Below are 19,695 nucleotides of genomic sequence, written 5' to 3'. Positions count from 1 at the left end.
CTTACATAAGGATGGTCTATAAAAGTTGGAAAATTAAAAGTATATTGCTGTTATATTAATTTAATATTTACAAAAAAAATTAAACATTCCTATAAAATTATTAAAATGTATATTTATCTTCAGTTTTGTTCAAATGTTGTTACTTCACCTATATTGCATGCGAAGTTGACATTTCACAGGAGTTTACATAGAAATACAGATGCAAAACAAACATCAGAAAACATCAGCTTTATTAAGGGGTACTGTATGGCTTTGTTAATATTTTGTGTATATTTGCTTAAAGTATGAGGTTTTTAGAAATTATATACCTCAGTTTAAGATCTTTTTGTATCAGTTCAACACACTGCTTGTGGTGCTCTGGTTTACAGTACATTAGTGATTCATTTAATATTTCATAGTGATAGAATACTGTAGCTATAAATGATGCTTAAGTGACAGTGGTGCTTCATTCTTTGCTGAAACACAAGCAGTGACACAGTGATTTCTGTTGCGGTCGCTCAAGCAGCAGGACAGGCGCCCACACCGACAGCACCGCTGACCAAAGCCGCTTTACTGAAGCTCACAGGAGACTCGTTCACAGACAGGCTCCTCATGCAACCTGTGTAGCCCCTCCTGCTGTGGAGACTGTGAGGCAGCATGGAGTCTGGAGGAAAGAAGAGAAGAATTATGAGCTACAATTACTGATTTTAGAGTAGTATTAAATACCACACTCACTCGTGCAGTCACAAAGACAAGAAAGAAACAGAATCGTGCTTAGAACAATCATCATGTTGCATTCCAGTCATTTTAAAGGGGTCATGAACTGAGAAGTCAAAATTCCCTTGATCTTTTGAGACATAAGAGGTCACTGTACTATAAAAAAAAACATCCTGTAAGTTTCAGAACTCGAAACGTTCTTTGTTAGTCTAAAAACAGCTTATATTGAAGGCAGTCTGCCAAAATTAGAGCTTGTGGAATGTTCTACTCTATGATGTAATAGTGTGGATAAGCACCGCCTCCGCAGAAGATCAACACCTGCTTCAACATCACCCCCTGATTAGCCCCTCCCACAGATTCACACATGTAGTGATAGGCAAGATAGGCAAACACAGGTCTACGCCGAACCCAAACGATAAAGATGGCTCTGAAGAAAACAAGACTTGTTCAGTGCCAAGTTGTGGAAAAACAGTGTTTGTGTGAAGATCCAGACAGTGACAGTAAGAACTCTGCCCTTTGTTCACTTCTTACTGCAGATTCGTTTACAAGCAAGCACAATTTGATGCAGAATTTTCAGATCCCTCTAGATCTCAGCATCTTCACTTATTACAAACCAGCTTGACCTTATTTGAAAGTGACAAAAGTGAAAGTGACGTGACATACAGCCAAGTATGGTGACCCATACTCAGAATTCGTGCTCTGCATTTAACCCATCCGAAGTGCACACACTCAGAGCAGTGAACACACACACACACTGTGAGCACACACCCAGAGCAGTGGGCAGCCATTTATGCTGCGGCGCCCGGGGAGCAGTTGGGGGTTCAGTGCCTTGCTCAAGGGCACCTAAGTCTTGGTATTGAGGGTGGGGAGAGCACTGTACATGCACTCCCCCGACCCACAATTCCTGCCGGACCGAGACTCGAACTCACAACCTTTCGATTGCAAGTCCGACTCTCTAACCATTAGGCCACGACTTCCCCCTTATTTCTATCATATAAAAATAATTAACAGGTTTAGACATTGATGTTTTACTAAAAATAATAAATCTTTGATTTCACCATCATGGTGGTCAATGTTTGCTATAACTGGGGTATTGTCCCTTGTCTTTCTTCATTCGATTGCTCTCTGTAGCAATGCATGTGGTGTTGTGAAGAAGTGAATGCAGTGCTGTACAGTGAGCAGCTATTAACTTTTTATATGATGAGAGTGCTCAGGTGCTGACCTTATGCATTCAAAATAACTTGTGCTTTTCATTTATATGTTTAGGCTTTGAATAGTCAACCCTGTGAAACTACAGCATGCAAGGAAAGTATTGCTCTGTTAGTTATATTAAATTAATGTTAAATTTGCTGTATGTAATGCATTAAAAACATTTGTACTATCTAGACACACACAGACATCAAGATCCAGCATATGAATCTTAACAATGATGACAATCAACAAAATGCTTCATGCTGCAATGCATGCTGGGTAACACCATAGTAAAAACTCTCATCATGCACTGCAGCATGATTAATTATTGTCACCACTGTTGAGGAAAATATGATAAGAGAAGCCATTGCTGATACAGTTTTCTCTTTTTTCCCAATATTTAAGCATCACAGTGATATTTGTTTAATAGGACTTTTTTTCACAGTTTTGTAACAGCTGAATAGCTGTCAATAAAACATGATGGCTTCATGATGATCATTCAAATGATTTAAAAGCAAAACGTGTAAGATAATCTGCTACCTTAAGCTTTTAATTCAGTAATACGCAAATGCTCAAATATTTGCTGTGAAACAATATTCAAATTTTTAAGAAGCATATTACTTTGAATTATTAAAACTAAATCAAACACTGATCTCCATGATGGTGGTATAATTTTAACCAATAAAACATCAACATCTGATCCTCTGTAATTCTCAATAACAGCAGGTTTTCATCACTAATGGACAACCATCATTTAATTAGTCACTTAATTATCTCAACAACCTTAACACTTTGAGGACTTGGGATTTGACTTGAGACTTGGAAGAAATTACTTGGTTCCTCCTCTGGTGAAATAAGCTGCTGAGTTCATTGGTGGAATAAACACATGGCAGGACTTTTACTTTCTGACCCCAAGACTTTCCACCTCTGCATTTTATTCCAAAAAATTAGGATATACTTTAATTCTTTTTTTATTTTATTGGCAGCTTTATTTGGCAGCTTCAGCCATTCATTTGACCATTTTATTTTTTTATTTTACTTTTTTAAAATGTGATGGGAATAATTTAGTAAATTCCTGTATAATAAAAGTGTTTTATGTTTATTTAAAATAGGATATTTTACTTTAATTTTATGGTTTTTGTTTGCCAGTCATTTGTCATTTTTTTTACGATTTTTGTTAGGCAGGCAGTTCTAGTTCCCAGCATGCTTTTCAAATGTTGAAATTAGGTGATTTATTTATTATTTTTGGGAAATAGAAAGAACTGTTAGTGTTTAATGTTGTTATGTTTGACATTTAAAAGAGTTTCTATAGTGTTGAAGTTTTTGTAGTTACCATTGTGTTCTTGTGGTTACCTATTTTGTTGTTACCTATTACTTCCATTTTGGGTTTTTTATATTTATTTTAAATTTTGCTGTTTAATTACAGATAATTGCTGTAATTTTACATACATTTGTATATAATTTAAGAAAAAGAAGAAACTCTGTATAAAAATACAGTACTTTTTCTGTATAAATAATGTGAATTACTGTAATGTATTGTTAATTTCATTATACCGTATTTTCCGGACTATAAGTCGCACTTTTTTTCATAGTTTGGCTGGTCCTGCAACTTATAGTCAGGTGCGACTTATTTATCAAAATTAATTTGACATGAACCAGGAGAAATTAACCAAGAGAAAACATTACCGTCTACAGCCGCGAGAGGGCGCCCTATGCTGCTCAGTGCTCCTGTAGTCTACACTGAAGACATAGAGCGCCCTCTCATGGCTGTAGACGGTAATGTTTTCTCTTGGTTCTTGGTTCTAAATAAATGCGACTTATAGTCCAGTGCGACTTATACATGTTTTTTTAACTCATCATGACGTATTTTTGGACTGATGCGACTTATACTCAGGTGCGACTTATAGTCCGAAAAATACGGTACTTAAAATAATAGCCAATTTGTTAATTTACAGATACCTTTGGTAATTTTACAGAGTTTTCACTACATTTAAGAAATTCAAGAAATTAAAGTTATTTTCCATAAAATTTGGATTTTCTTTTTACAGTTTAGTATGAGTAACCGTTATTACTACGTGATCACTATTGCTTTGTCTCTTCTTTCAGACTGATATGTATTTAGTTATTCATGCATTTTTGACCTCAGTCAAATCAGCGTGTGTGAATGACTTGCTGTCAGATATAAACAACTAGCCAATCACAGCAGTGAGTGTACAATCTACCACATCTATCCAAACAGAGCCTTCTTATTATGGGGGGGGGGGGGGGTGTTCGTCAAAAATAGGACAGAAAATAGCCTATTACTTCTAAATTATGTTTTTTTCATCACAATAACATTATAAGGGGACCTCAGAGAACAGTACATTATTATTATTATTATTTTAAAAGCCAGTTTATGACCAATTTATACCAGAGAAGATTTTTCCCCCAAAAATGGCTAATTAATTTTATTGCATTGGACTAAAACTCGCTGACTTTGGTATAACAATGGTTATTAAATGGTTATTAAAAAACTTGTGTATATATGTATTTACTGAGATGCATAAGCTCAATGATCAAAAACCTTTGCTAACTGAAAGAAAACAAGCTAACAGAATGACTGAATCCAATATCTGTTTTTCATATAGCAATGAGAGATTTACAAGCAGATTTACAGGCCGGTCATTTTAGATCGGTAGCACCAATTAGGCAAAGCACAGCACAATGGCCAAGAACCATCTGCAGTTAAAGAATCAACATTTTTATTTTAATAGTTACAGCTGAATTCTGAGTGGATTAGCTAAAATTGATCCTCTTCATATTAATTTAAATTTAAATGCATTATTTGATAAATTGCACTTATTGTAAATATACATGTTTTTAAATTCTAATCATAAAATGTCTAAATGTACATCATCACCAATACAAATTTTAGGTTGGCTTGAAAAAGCCTGAGCAAAAACACTGGATTCATTTCTAAGGACATCAAGACAGACAGACAATAACACTGATAACAGAAAGACAGACATAGATATGACAGATGGTGACTGACCTGGGGCTCCTCCAATAAACACTGGAGGGCTGCTGTTCTGTGCTGCTTCACGAACAGGCCCCACAACATGATTCACCTCTGAATCCACATCCAGCTGCACCACGTTACCATCTCTGATCACTGCAAAACACAGCAAAGCTTAATGACAGCACCGCACATGATGAAGGGCCAGTGCTGCCCCACTGCCCTCACTAGTTCTAACAGTAAAACACTTGTAGGGGTCTCTACCTGTGATTTTGTGCCAGTTTCCATCACAGATTTCTTGTCTAGGAGACACGTAGGTGGAGAACTCACGGATACCATTATTCACCACAACAACCACCTACAAAACCCCATCAAACCAAACACATTGACTTCACTGTTCCTCTTAAATATCTCTCTCATTAAAACAAGCAAGAAGACAAATACATGCACATGAAAACATTATGAAGCTTTTGCATTGCATTCTCTAAGCTCTGATTTTTGGTTACTGCTGCTTGCTCAATCAAGTACTACAGCTTAGAAATCATTCTGAGACTTCTATGAACTGCAAGATACAGTAAAATGTGCTTATGTATTATATTTTAAATGATGCTTAAATAAAAACAAGAAATAGATCAGTTGTGCAGTTACAAGTACAGGTTGTGGTGAATCAGTTCAAATTTAGTCAAAAGATTTATCACAGTCAAGAGAAAAGAGAAAAGCCTCATTTGAAAACAGTTATCACTGATAATGATGAATGAACACAAACATGCAATTTGCATCACTATGATAATGTAAACAGTAGTTAGTTAATAGTTAACATATCAAAATAAAAATGTTTTGTTAACATTGAAATGAATAACATTAACTTCGGGTAAAAAATTTCAATAGGTGATCATGACTGACATTTAGGATTGAGGGTTGGAAAAGGTTTTAAAAAGACAAAAAGATGTCCGCTTTATTGTATTGAATGTGCACATTACTTACAGTCTTAAAAGTATATTTTTAAACAGCTGTACTTGCAGATACTATAATATTAATTAAAAATATTCTTAATTGTAGTTTTTTTTTATTAAATATAGTATACTATATAGTATATTTTAAATCATTATGTTTAGTAATCTTTGTCATGCTTTAAAGAAGTACAATACTCAATGTGTTGACTACCATACTACAACATAAGTCAGTCATATTTTCATGATCAGAAATTGAATCACACATCATTGGATTTATAATAAATCTTTGATAAGACCTTCATACCTGGTTTTGATAGATGTACAGGGTGAGATATTCCTTCTCTCCAGTGAAGACATGGAGAAGCACCCCTGACGCCACACGAGGGCGCACCTCTATCACCATTTTAAATCTTGAGCCAAAATTAAAGGATTCATCTGTATGTCAGGAGAAGAACATACTTTATGTCAGCATATTATCCTTGGATTCACTTGTAACTGCAAATGATTAATGCATTTAGACAAGGGGACATCTGATTCTTGATCACTGCTGTGTATTCAGCTGTGCATGCTGGGATTGTGTCCTCTTCAGCCAAGGAGAGTTATGTGCATGTGTAACCCCCTGACCGCCGCATTAGGGCGTGAAATGTCTCTATGCACATTTAACAGCTGCAACTGCATTTCCCAAGACCTTGAGGATTGCTTAAATCTTCCCCAGCCTCTGCACCAACCAATCAGATGACAGAACAAGCGGCAGATCACATTCCACTTCTCTCACAGGAGCCTCTGTCTGTCTGTGGCTCTCACTTATGTGTTGGGCTGCTTGTTGTTTTTTTTTTTTGTTTTTTTTTTCGTGGTATTCTTGAGAATGCAAGCTGGTTCAAACTGGTTTATGCTGGTTAGTGTGAGTTTGGCTCTCGCCATAGTGTCTCGGTAAGGTAGCAATTAGGATTAGTGTACTGGGTTAAGCAGTGAAATGTTTCTCTATTCATTCTTTGCCAGTACTACTTTCCACATTTTAACCTCTAAATCTCTTTAAAAACAAGATCATGTTTAAATTTACAGAGTGTCTTTTTACACTAAGCGCATAAGGCCTGCTTTATTAGCAGAAGCCATTTGCACTAACTGTGCCCACCATGTGATTGGGCTGGACAACATTACCAAAAAGGGGGCTATCACTTAACAGCTTCTGTGACGTAGATGATAAGCGATTGACGCATTCTTTATGACGCGAGCGACCTGAGTTCAAATCTGCCTTTTGTCGAACTCATTCTTCTCTATTTTCACGTCTCTTAACAACAGTATGTTATTGCATACTGTACAATGTACCACCATACTGAGGTGCAGATATTTACCACTATTTGCAAAAAAATACTGCTATTTTCACTTTGAGTAAATATAATCTATCGCTAATAGCAATTCACTCAGTGTGCATTAGCCACTGCCTCAAATTTATAGTAAAGAATATGTGAAGTTTTTATATAAAATATATATTTACAAAATATTTTGGAATCTTAATTTAAAGCATTGTCTAAATTTTTTTACATTTATATCACAAAAATTGAGGTTCCTCTGAGATTTTTTTCAGTCACTATATCAAAAATAGCCCTTGGGTGCCACCCAAACATCACTGAACTTCTTTGATGCATTTTCTTATTACAAATTTTACATTCAACCCAAAATTAATTATTTCACAAAATAACCACCACTTATGGAACCTTGAGACTCAGACCTTTCCAACGAAGTGCTTTGTCAAGATTATCAAAGATCTTAACATACATTTTTTTGTGTATATTTTAAATGATACTGGGAGGCTGACAGTTGACAGGTTAAAATATTAAAATCATTAAAACTGAAATAACACAAATATAATGTCAGTTATGTTCAGTTGCTACTTCAGTGTTTTAAGCTATAAAAAAAAAGCTAGGCACCTAGCTAAAATATAAATGTATGTGGGGTATTTTATATTTAAATTTCATTTCACTTAACATGCATTTTACTTCAAGTAACGTCTTTTTTATCTTTTTATTTTTAATAACTGATAAAAACCCTGCCTGAATAAAACATTTCACATAACATATGCTTAATCCACGAGACATGAAAGCTTTTAATAGCTTAATAACTTTTTAATTAAAATGAGTAAATTATTCACTGATGTTATGAATCTCTGTTCCATTAATGTCACTGAAGAATAAGTCAAGAATGCAAATAAATTCATGCTGATATACCCAGTGGATTCAGTGAGCCTTGGTGGGAATACCGTCTCCTCTATCTCAACGCTAAAACATTTAATTAAGTGAATTTGAGCGAGTGTAGTAGTGATGCATTGTGTGTTACCCAGCAACACATATCCTCCCTCCTCAGTGAAGTATGTCCCTGGTTCAGAGGGGCCCTCATAACAGGGTGTGACCCCAAAACTGTGGGAGGCAGAGGTGAGCCAGCGGCCATTTAGCTGGAGACTCCGCACACACCCAGAGAAGCCAGACACAGATGTCTTCTACATAAGTATGAGAAGAATGAGAACTTCAGAAACATATACATTTCATTAACAGTCAGTTTCTTTAACAACATCACAAAATAAACTCAAATATGTTGATAAGGACATATAACACTAAAATAAATTAAAGGACATGTTAATCAAATATTGAGTTTTTTTTTATGATGTGAGAATAAAAGAAAGTGTTATGTGCTGTGTGTCAGGATTATTGACCAGTTTAGTTGTGCTTTGCTCTTGTCATTGTTCCTGGTGTTCCTTATGTTGTCTTTTTCCTTTCTTCGTTTAGTTTAATTAGTCATTCATTTCACCTGTGTTTGTTCTATTATCCCTTGCATTTAAGATCAAGTCTGTGCTGTCTGTCTTTGTCCGAGATTGTACATCAACCCGTGTTAACTGTGCTCCTGTCCGCCCCGTGTATATTAAAAAGACTATTGTGTCTGTTTAAGCCATGTCTCCTCGTTCCTCATTTCTTTTCATAGTGAACATAACAGAATCTCGGACCCCCCCAAAAAAACAGTTTATTGCATGTTTTCCCTTCATTTTGTTTCCGTTTTTCTCTCAGTATTTTTGTTTCCGTTGTGTGCCCCAATGGATCCCCTTCTTCACCCTGAATACAACCTCCTCCTTCTGGAGCAGGGGGATAAATCGCTCAAGGGTCAAGTCAAGTCTGCTTTTTTGTTTCACATGTACAGCTTATACATACAGAGAATTGAAATTACGTTAATCTAAGAACCTTGGTGCATACAGATAATAGATATAATGATTGTAGTGCAAAACAACTTATTCAGTCTGATTTAAGTGAGAAAAAGCTCAGAGAGCAGTTCTTTGTTTAAACTGACAGAAGAGATAGTTGAATGAGGTCAGTTAAATGTTGAATGAGGTAGTGAGCAGACCAATACTGCACAAAGTGTCTAGGATCTGAGGTTCAGAGTTCAGTGGTGAATGGGGAAAAGAGTGGAGGTCAGGAGTGAGTTCAGCTCCCTGACAGCCTGATAAATGAAGCTGTCTTTCAGTCTGCTGGTCCTGACCTGGAGACTCCGCAGTCTCCTCCCTAGTGGCAGCAGACTGAAGAAGCTTAATCTCCAGATTGTTAACTAAAACCTGATTACACTAAAAATTATTGTAATCAATTTGATTACATACAAAATGTTGTTTTTTTTAACATTATACTTTGCTCAAGATTTACCTACCATTATGAAAAGTAAGTGCTTTATCTGCAGATGATGACAGACAGCTACTCCACACAGACAATAAAATATTTATTTATTTATTTAACCAGGAAAGAGGACTCACTGAGATTAAAATCTCTTTTACAGGAGTGTCCTGGCCAAGATAGGCAGCTGAGTTTACATAGACAATTTTACATCGAAGTTACAACACACAAACATAAACATCATTTCATAGATATAAAGAACATGCATCTGATTAGAAACATTTACACACCATTAATTTACTCTGATGATTGTTTAATAAATATTTAAAGTGACCACAAGATACTAAATATTTTAACTTCATCTCAGTCTGGAGAAGATTCCAATCTGAGGCCGCAGCATATTTAAAAGAAGTTTTTCCCAACTTGGTTCTAGCAAAAGGCACACACAGGTTGTGGATCGATTTAGAGCGTAGTGAATAATGACCGGGCAAATTCTGTTTAATGAGACTGCAAAGATAAGAGGGCAAATAACCCAATATAGCTTTGTAAATCAAGAGATACCAATGCTTTTGCCTTCTAATATTCAACGGCGACCAACCAACCATTCTGTTTAGGTCACAATGGTGTGTTGAAAATCTACAGCCAGTTATAAATCTAAGAGCACCATGGTACAGAGCATCCAAAGAAACAAGAAGATAAGAGAGCGCATGCTGATACACTACATCCCCGTAGTCAAGAACTGTTAAAAAGGTAGCAGACACTAGTTTCTTCCTCGCATTAAATGAAAAACATGACTTGTTTCTAAAATAAAATCCTATTTTTTCTTAAGTTTTTGTCTCAGATGTCTGATATGTGAACCAAAACGTAATGTATTATCGATAATAATACCAAGGTATTTGTACTCCGATACTGATGTAATCAGACTACCTTGAAAAGTCAGAAGAGAAATTGAATTTTCAGCAGAAATTTTGGAGTTTGAAAATAACATACATTTAGTTTTTTTCTCATTTAAGACCAGCTTCAAGGCACAAAAACTTTTTTGGATTATATCGAAAGCAGACTGTAAAAAGGCTACAGATTAGAGAAAGCTGAACAATATATAATATTGTCATCAGCGTAAAAATGAACCTTGTTTTTTCAATATTAAAATCTAAACAATTTATATATATGCTGAACAATAGTGTAACAATAATATATCAGCAGAGAACATTTCTGCCCTGTACCATGTCTCTGAAAGCGTTCATGAAAAATTGTGCCTAATTTACGTGAATACTATTTTAAACTGTGACAACAGGATATTTACAGTGATAGGATGCCATTAACGCCAAGATGTTTAGTGCACTACTGCACTTGTTTACTGGGTTCACTGGTCATCTTTGGACTGTACTTAGTTTCAGTTAACTTTGTGATGGTAATTACATGGATTATTCATTTTCAGAAAGATTTGAATGATTTGCAGCACCTGAAGGAATGGGGCAGTTAATGAGGGGTCACCATACCTGAACGTTTTTCTTGGCCTGATCAGGCGGCACCCCACCGACAAAAACAGGATCTTGGACGAGCAGTGAGATGTTTCCGCCAGGAGCACTGTCTTCTACTACCGTAAGCCCGTCAATTATCAGTCTGCCAATATTTCCACTTCTGATAAAGATTATCTACAGAAGGAGAGAGAGAGAGAGAGAGAGAGAGGGAAAGGATGCTGTTACTTGAAAGACTCACAAATCAAACAACTGAACTGAACATCTCAGCATTAGAAGATTGTGTTCTCAATTCTATGTAATGTAAATGAAGCTTAAAAGTTCTAGAGGGACACTGATCTAAAGGTGATTCATTTGGCCTCTGTAGTACTCTATATGCTTGGAAACAATCATTATCTGCACTAAAAAAAAATACACAAAGAATGTATCAAACATAATTTGTACCAATCAACATTTACAATTTACGTTTTTTACAAATTATATTACAATTTTAATCTGATTCAAATATATTTAATTTCCCAAATATAGAAACATTACATTTAAATAAAAAATATTATTTATTATAAAGATTATACACTTAATATATTTTCTTTAGACATAAGCCAGACTGTTACTTCATGTAGGTCAGTATAATCTTTTGGGATTTACACTATAAAGCTAAATGAACTATAACATCATTTTGTTATTCAATGTTTAATTTAATGTTCCTACTATAAATAAAGAAAATTTTAAAAGAGGTTAATGTTTATTGTGATATATTTTTAACATACATGTAAATTAAATTAAATTAAATTAAATTAAATTAAATTAAATTAAATTAAATTAAATTAAATTAAATTAAATTAAATTAAATTAAATTAAATTCACACAATTTTTTGCAGTCAGTATGGGGGGTGTTACATATTTGCAAGGACAAACTGAAATCAGATTTAACTTACATCATGCCAATGTCCATCACTGTATTTCTCCTTGGATCTGATTCTGACTTGGTTCTGGGCCGAGCCGAATGTGAAGACCAGCCTTCCATGAGTGAGGAACAGAGCCATGAAGTTCTCCTCAGACTCGTCAGCCAGGTAGAAGATGAGTCCAAATGCTGATTGAGTTTTCAATGATAAAGAAAAGTGGGATCTAAAAAAAAGATGGAAAAACAGTGAACACGATTATTTATTTACACACACATTCATTTTGCTCTTTAAAAATAAATAAGGGTATTCTGTTGGATTCAAGTCAGGTGGTATACTTGGCCAGGATATGTTTTTGATATATCCACAGGCATTTGTGGTAGAATTTATACATATAATTTCCTCAGTAGTTTTGAAGTCCTGCAGTCCCATATCATTAGTCACACTCTTCTCTGTCAGAGCTATGCTGACTATGTAGCATATATGTAACTATGCAGCATATGCATGTTTTATTCTACATTGTGAGGACTGGTTGTAACGCTGGCTTAAGCCTCACATGCCCTCAGATCCTGGTTATGGCCTTGGTAAAGAATGACAATGACTTTGTTTATATACTCAGTCAGCACATTTTCCTTCTGATTAATGGTGTGTAGTGAGTAAATATCAAGCCAGTTTTTGCAGTGAAATACTTTGGTAAGAGTTCCTCTACCTGCGAAACTCCAAAAAAAACATTCTTATACATACAGTTCACTGCTATAAAACAATCACAACTTAAAGAACTGTACTATTGACCTCAAAAAAGTTTATTATAGTGTGTGATTTGTACAATGTAAAAAAAATCTAAAATTTAACGGAAAATAATTGTGATTTTTTTTTTGACGGTTGTTTTCTTTTATTTGAAATTGTAGTCAAAACTCTGTAAAATCTGTAACTGAAAAAAATGGCTGTTATTTTAAGTATTATGATATTAACAATACATTATAGTAATAGTAACAGTACAGAAACAGTACTGTATTTTTTTATACAGTGTTCCTTATTTTTTCTTAAATTACATACAAAAGTATGTAAAATTACAGAAATAATCTGTAATTAAACAGCAAAAGGTAACTACAAAAACTTCAACACTATAGAAACTCTTTTAAATGTCAAACATAACAGCATTAAACACTAGCAGGTCTTTCCCTTTCCCAAGGAAAACAGGTAAATAACTTCATATCAACATTTATTCTTCCTTATCCAGTCCCATGCAGAGCATGCTGGGAACTAGAACTGTCTGCCTAAAAAAAAAAACTGTTAAATGACTGGTTACTGGTGAGTAACTTAGTGATGAAATGACAGAGAACAGAAGCAGCTGGATAAATTCAGTGTATAGGGATAAATTGTCTGCCCAGATTCAGCCAAAAGAAGCAAAGCTGTTTGGATGGCAATTCACTGTACAAATGGACAATGACCCAAAACATACCGCAAAAATAAGCCAGGAGTTTTTGAAGATAAAATAGGTAAAAGCCTATTGGAAATACTAAATTTTGGTGAAATTATCTCATAATTAAGAAAGTTAATAAAGTTAAAGTTAATTCCATTTCAGTCATCCTTCTTCAGTCACCCAACAATACTCACTCATCTCTGACTACATGGGCAATTCCTGTGTACTCATGCCGGCTGTGGGCAAAACCACCATAGTGGTGGGCATGGCGGGTCACTCGGGGGCGAGAGGACAGGTAACAGGAAGCAGCCTCTGTCTCTGGAGCATCCAAGGGATTGTTCTTCAAGCCGTGTGGCAGGCTAGCCTCATCCCTGCCCACCTGAGAAACAACAGTACGCTTAAGTCTATAACAGTGTAATTACACAGTGTGTTTGAGCATCTGTGTGTGATTTTATGTTGCACCTTTCGGGAGTGTCCTGGACTTCTTCTAGATGACTCTCTGCCGTCTTTATTGTGCAGAGCAGCAGGGGGTCTCTCTAGCGGGCAGTCCTGGAGCGACACCTGCACATTCTCACTGTAATGTTGGAAGTCTTCTGGCTCTATATCTCTATCCTGCCTGCATCACATACACATCACACTTGCATAAATAAGTCTGAAGTCACTATAGAATGTAACACTTTGGAATCACACATGACCGAGCTCATTAGATGTTTTTGAATTTAAACTATTGTTTAAGAGTCCTCTATCCATAAAATTGCTTTCACCAGTGATATCCGAATCAGAAAATGCATACGTGGATTTTGAAGAGATAGGACAACAAGGGATGTACTTTTTCACTGGAAAAAGCATTATTATGGATGATGATGAACGTGTATTTTGGCCAAAATAAATGATTTAAAATAAGATGCCTTGATGGATTTGTTTCATAAAACATGCAGCTTTTCGCTCCATTAAAAATGGATGGACTGGTGTGAATGATGGTGATGTTTTTATCAGCTGTTTGGACATATTCTGACGGCATCCATTCACTGCATATGATCCATTGGTGAGCTAGTAAAATGATGCTAAATGTTTACAAATCTGTCCATATGAAGAAACACATCTACATGGCCTGTGAATGAGTGCAATTTTATTTTCATTTTTGGGTGGACTTAGACAACATTAAGGCTGTAAATTTTATGACTATCAATACTCAAAAACAAGCCAGACAGCAGAAAAAAGATCTAAATTCATAATAAAGGTGCAGAGAGCTCTACAAGAAATTTAGTTATGGTGTTCAGTGAAGGTAAAAAAAAAGTAATTGCTATCATAATTCTGAATTATTATCAGATATATAGTCTTGTTTGTAAAGGGCTTTGAGTGTACCGGTTGTATTTGTTACCTGTTAAGGTATGCGTAACTGATGCACCCAGTAAAATTCTGTATGGAACTCGTAGGAGAGCCTCCATAGTAGAAGGTCTTTGGAACATTATCTAACTGAGATGAGGAAGACGGCTTCTTCTTATCCTGCTTGTCTTTGTCATCAATGACAAGTTCATACCTAGAGATCATAAATAAAAATTGGATGATTTAACAAGAGTATAGATGTAAGGACAATTCAAAACATTCAGAACTTCATCTAATACAAGTATCTTCGGGGAAGTGTGGAATGTTGACATGAGATTTAGTTCCCAGTACTTCCACAAGACGGATGAAAATGGATGGATGAAAATGCTGTCGCTGTAAAAAAGTATGCAAATGTACAGTATACAGTACAAGATGTCCTGTGATGACACAATATGTCAGTAATTGAGCAAATTGTTGAAGAAAGTGATCAGCTTACTTCTGATTGGTGACTGAGGCAACTAAGAAATGAGATCGTCCATCATTATAATACTTCTTTTGTGATTTGACTCTGGTTCCTCTGGACTGGAGCACCACAGCACCATTCTCCAGTGAGAGAGAAAACTCATCCAGCTAGAACAGAGAAAGACTGGCATGATCTATCATGGGGAAAATATTACTCTTTGTATCAAACATACATTCACCCAAACCCCTTTCATCATATACAGTTGCAAGCACAGTTTCTACTCTAGCAGGTACTTGGCAGGTTCAAATGGGGCAAAAGCGTTGTACACTATGTGATGAAACTACTGAAACAGGTATCTAACTTCATGTTTCAAATGGCATAAGCGACAAAACCTTGGATCTCCTTTATTTGTTGGTTGGTTAAGGGTTGGCTTCACTTTCTTTTAGGTCAGAGAAAGAACAAGACGTGACTGGGTAAAACATGCTTAAACTAAGAAGATAATAAAAATAGACTCTACCCCATCTCTGTGGTAGAACAGAAGTCCATTGGACTGTAGTGTTCTGAAGTTTAGTCCTCCCTCAAAAGACTGGAATGGTGAGATTTTAGCTGTAGAGCCCAGATAGCCATCACCCGAGAAATACACCTTACGGGACATCTGAAGGTAGAAGACAACAACAGTTCTTTTAAAACATCAATATTTTTAATATTTTATATTTTTTTATGATTTAAAACATAGCTTCATAACACACAAATAATTATACCCATAATGGTATTTGTTAGATAAGGTAAATACAGCACTGACGGAAATAGATTTTTTTGTGTACAATTGTGAGCCTGTGATCCTTTAACTAATTAATATTTCATCCATGGCTGGAGTAACAAAATTCAAGTATCAAAATGATGTAGCCACATTCACGGCATCAGGCAAAACAGCACAAATCCAGCAATGTTACTGGAACTGGTGCTGGTGGGCAACATGACAACATGGCAAAGGTAGTACCTTGGGATTACATTCATATTGCACTCATACATACTATATAGAAAAAACCTTTTAGAAGTCGCAAAGTAATACTTATTCAGAAAATTACCTACAAGTATGCAATTTCAGATAGAGTATATGACTATAGGAAGGTGTGCTACATACAAACGATTCCTCAGGACAGCCACTGCTGATGCCAATGGTTCCCTGCTCCTCCAGGAGATTGAAGACACTCTTCTGGAACTGGAAGCCCTTTACACAACCCTTCAGTCCCACCAGGGATGACAGCTCTGGCCTGTGAGACATAGGCTATGGCTCATTCATATGGTTAGGTTGAGTGTTACAAATGAATACTGCTGATCTGAGGGTTAATATGCAACAATGGTTCTCACCTAGAAAGCAGAATACTAGAAGGAGCTCCTCCAATATAGACATCAGAGAACGGTAAGGGTTTCTTTTCATTTTCCATGGACCTAACATGGCTTTTGTCCACTAACAGAATGATCTTCTTAGAGTGATGATAGATTACAGACACCTGAGAAAGAAAAATAGCAATAAAAAGGATGTTAAGAACTACAATGTGTGGCCATTTTATGTATAAAGTTATTACTTGATGAATGCCCTGCCGTGGTATTAAAGGGATAGTTCACTCAAAAATGCATCCAAGATGCATGTGACTTTGTTTCTTCAGTAGAACACAAACTGAGATTTTAAGCTCAAACCATTGCAGTCAATTAGTCTTATAATGTAAGTAGATGGGAATCAAACAAAACCAAATTAAACTCTGTGGCTCGTGATGATACATAGATATGTAAAGACACAAATGATCGGTCTGTGCAAGAAACTGAACAGTATTTATATAGTTTTTTACCTCTGAGTCACACAGTATCCGAACTGTTACAACTTTCCTAAGCATGTTTCAGTTTCTTGCACAGAACGATCGTTTCGCCACGAGCTGTAGGGTTTAATTTGGTTTTGCTTGTGTATGTTTTTTTTAGTTTTTTTTGTGTGTGTTTTAGCCATGATTCCCATCAACATACATTATAAGACTGATAGACTGTAATGGTTTTAGCTAAAAATCTCAGCTTGTGTTCTACTGAAGTCACCTACATCATCGATACCCTGGGGGTAAGCACATAAACATCAATTTTTTTCATTTTTGGGTTAACTATCCCTTTAAGAACATCATTACCTCATGATATCGAGCATCATTGATCTGGAGTTTGGCTAAGTTACTCTCCATGATGACAGGACCATTAGTGAATCCAAAGTCATACATCAGACGGAGAAACCCATTTTTCAGCTCCAGCACGAAAAAATTTGCCTGTGGCATAAATCAAACAATGCAATACATGCACAAAATATATATATATATATATATTAGTGAGGTTATGGTATGGAAGGTGTTTTTTTAATTATTTTTTCCCCAAGGTTTAGATTTCTAAAGATTATTCATGATCAATTTGGAATGTGAAATTATAATAATACTTTAGCTTGTAATGTCCAATAAATACATTTTTTTTTTAATTTTAGATTTTCTTCCCAGAGCACAAGAATAAGTGCAAAATAATTTAAGAACAAATTTTCCAATGAAACAATATTTACCTCATTAACCATGAGGAATAGAATGCCATTGTTGGCAACAGTTCGAACTTCGATATCGAACCGAGTGACAATGCCCATTTTGCCTCGTTTCTCAATGTTATTGACTAAAGCAAAGCCGCTGCCATCAAACAAAAAACTTGTCACACGACTCTGGGAGAAAGCCAACTTATGCCTGTAAAACACAGAGATCACAATGTATAAACAGACTATATACAGCAAAAATAGCCTTACAGTATAAACTTTGATGTTATTCAAGTGTAAAAGTTTGTGAGAAACATCTGAAAACATTTAGAAGAAAATGTAAAAGCATGAAGCAACAAAACTGTTTTCAAGATATCAAGCACAGTCATAGAGCCGCTGATGCATGGACATACCTTTGTACAGTTGAGCAACACATCACATCATACTTAAAATATTGTTTTATATGCTTAATGGCTAATGAGACCTGAAACTGTATTCATGCAATTCTGCTTGAAAATCAAACCTTGCTTTGATGTAACACTATTTAAACATAAAAATACTAAAATATATCAATAAAACATTAAATGGCAAACCAAAACCCATAAAGGGAATAAGGGAATATTGATTGGGCTAGATAAACTTTTAACACTTAAGGCCATATGAAACTGTTTGGCACAAGCTTCAGGCAGTCTTTACCTATGGTTTAAAGAATAAGGAAGGGTTTCTTTACCTGGGACAAGGTATCGATTCCACAACATCCATTCTGTGAAGTTGCTTAAAGTTGTACAAACTGATGACATCACTATTCAAAGCCTCTAATTCAATGCAACCAACAAAAGGAGCCAAAGCCAAAGCTGGGGGAAGCTGGAACAACACAATGGACATGTATTCATATGAATATATTACCAAAAAAAAGTATTAATTACCCTGGGTTAAACTTTGTTTTGATAATCCACTCTCGTTAGAGTATTCAAAGACTTTTATGTTGGGTTAGGGTTGCAGTTTTTGGAAAAAATGTAGTCAGTAGAATGTCTGTTGGGAAACCATCAAATAAAGTGCTAGCAGATATTAAGTCTACTAAAACTCTAATGACTTAGTAATTGACATAGTTGCAAAGATACTTTTATTAGAATGTCTAAAGTGGACCATCGAAATAAAGTGTTAAGATCCTGATATACTTCAAGCTAAATCTTAAAAAGAACTGGTGTGACAAAAACAAAAATCAAGTCAATACGAAGTATGTTTGGAGTTTGTTTTGGGAGTTTGAAACAGCTTGCCAAAGCAAATCTCTAGAAAATTTCATTTTGGCTGGTAAACATCTTCACACTACCATTGTACTCCACCTTCTTTTTCACTGGTTCATTTTCTCTGTTCAGTCTTTAAAAAAAAGAAAAGAAAAACCCTAGAGAGCTATATAATTAAACATAATGTTACTTTACTTGACTGAAGTGCAGAACTCCAGAGCTTGCGCAACAAATCTGCATCATTATTATCAGATGCTTTCTTAACTGCTATTTTCTCACCACTTTGTTATTGGGAGAAGAAGCGCACCGTATATTTACATATTCATCTAAACCCCTCTCTGAGCAGTGTGGGAGCTGCAAAGGCATTTCAAACTTCTTTTTTACCCCTAAACAAAGAATGATAAAGAACTTCACTGTGAGTATATCAGACCCTTTACCCCTATTTGAGACAAAAAAAAAACCCTATTTGGAAAAAAAATAGATTTTTGCACCTTTACATCAGGAGGCACTCCTCCTACGATAAAAACATTGTCTTTAGGATCAAGATCAAACAAGGAGTCTGTCCCATCCGCCTCTCCTTTCTGGATAAACTTCTGCTCTGCGGTGCTGTCTTGACTTGGAACCGTCAGGAACAGTTTACCATGCCGACCCAACCTACCAGAAAGAAGGGTAAATCCAGTGATTATAGACAAAGTGCTATATACAAATTATAGGATTGTACTTTATTAACTAACAAGTATGACTCTTGTCAGGCTCTATAAACTTCAAATGAAACAGAGCTGAAAATTTGTACTGTAATTGTATTTATACCGACCCCCATATTTGGCTGTTG

General features: G+C 35.5%; 1 protein-coding gene across 1 annotated transcript in view; it reads right to left on the bottom strand.

Annotated features, from left to right (window-relative positions):
• Window positions 1–213: 213 nt before the first annotated feature.
• The window catches only part of lama4 (laminin, alpha 4), a 74,658-nt gene continuing 55,176 nt past the window's right edge, over window positions 214–19,695 (bottom strand). Inside the window, exons 23-40 of the mRNA XM_059513293.1 lie at window positions 19,355–19,517; window positions 18,350–18,483; window positions 17,659–17,830; window positions 17,246–17,377; window positions 16,446–16,588; window positions 16,219–16,348; window positions 15,592–15,729; window positions 15,108–15,241; window positions 14,667–14,825; window positions 13,748–13,901; window positions 13,480–13,664; window positions 11,899–12,088; window positions 10,982–11,137; window positions 8,170–8,329; window positions 6,140–6,270; window positions 5,147–5,240; window positions 4,919–5,038; window positions 214–643 (exon numbers count right to left, since the gene is read on the bottom strand). Of these exons, the coding sequence (XP_059369276.1) occupies window positions 498–643; window positions 4,919–5,038; window positions 5,147–5,240; window positions 6,140–6,270; window positions 8,170–8,329; window positions 10,982–11,137; window positions 11,899–12,088; window positions 13,480–13,664; window positions 13,748–13,901; window positions 14,667–14,825; window positions 15,108–15,241; window positions 15,592–15,729; window positions 16,219–16,348; window positions 16,446–16,588; window positions 17,246–17,377; window positions 17,659–17,830; window positions 18,350–18,483; window positions 19,355–19,517 (2,641 nt within the window). The 3' untranslated portion in view covers window positions 214–497. The remainder of the gene's footprint in view (window positions 644–4,918; window positions 5,039–5,146; window positions 5,241–6,139; window positions 6,271–8,169; window positions 8,330–10,981; window positions 11,138–11,898; window positions 12,089–13,479; window positions 13,665–13,747; window positions 13,902–14,666; window positions 14,826–15,107; window positions 15,242–15,591; window positions 15,730–16,218; window positions 16,349–16,445; window positions 16,589–17,245; window positions 17,378–17,658; window positions 17,831–18,349; window positions 18,484–19,354; window positions 19,518–19,695) is intronic.

Source organism: Carassius carassius, chromosome 27 (assembly GCF_963082965.1).
Source record: "Carassius carassius chromosome 27, fCarCar2.1, whole genome shotgun sequence".
Taxonomy (NCBI): domain Eukaryota; kingdom Metazoa; phylum Chordata; class Actinopteri; order Cypriniformes; family Cyprinidae; genus Carassius; species Carassius carassius.
The sequence above is the reverse complement of the archived record's forward strand: the minus strand, read 5'-3'. Positions and strand labels throughout refer to the sequence as shown.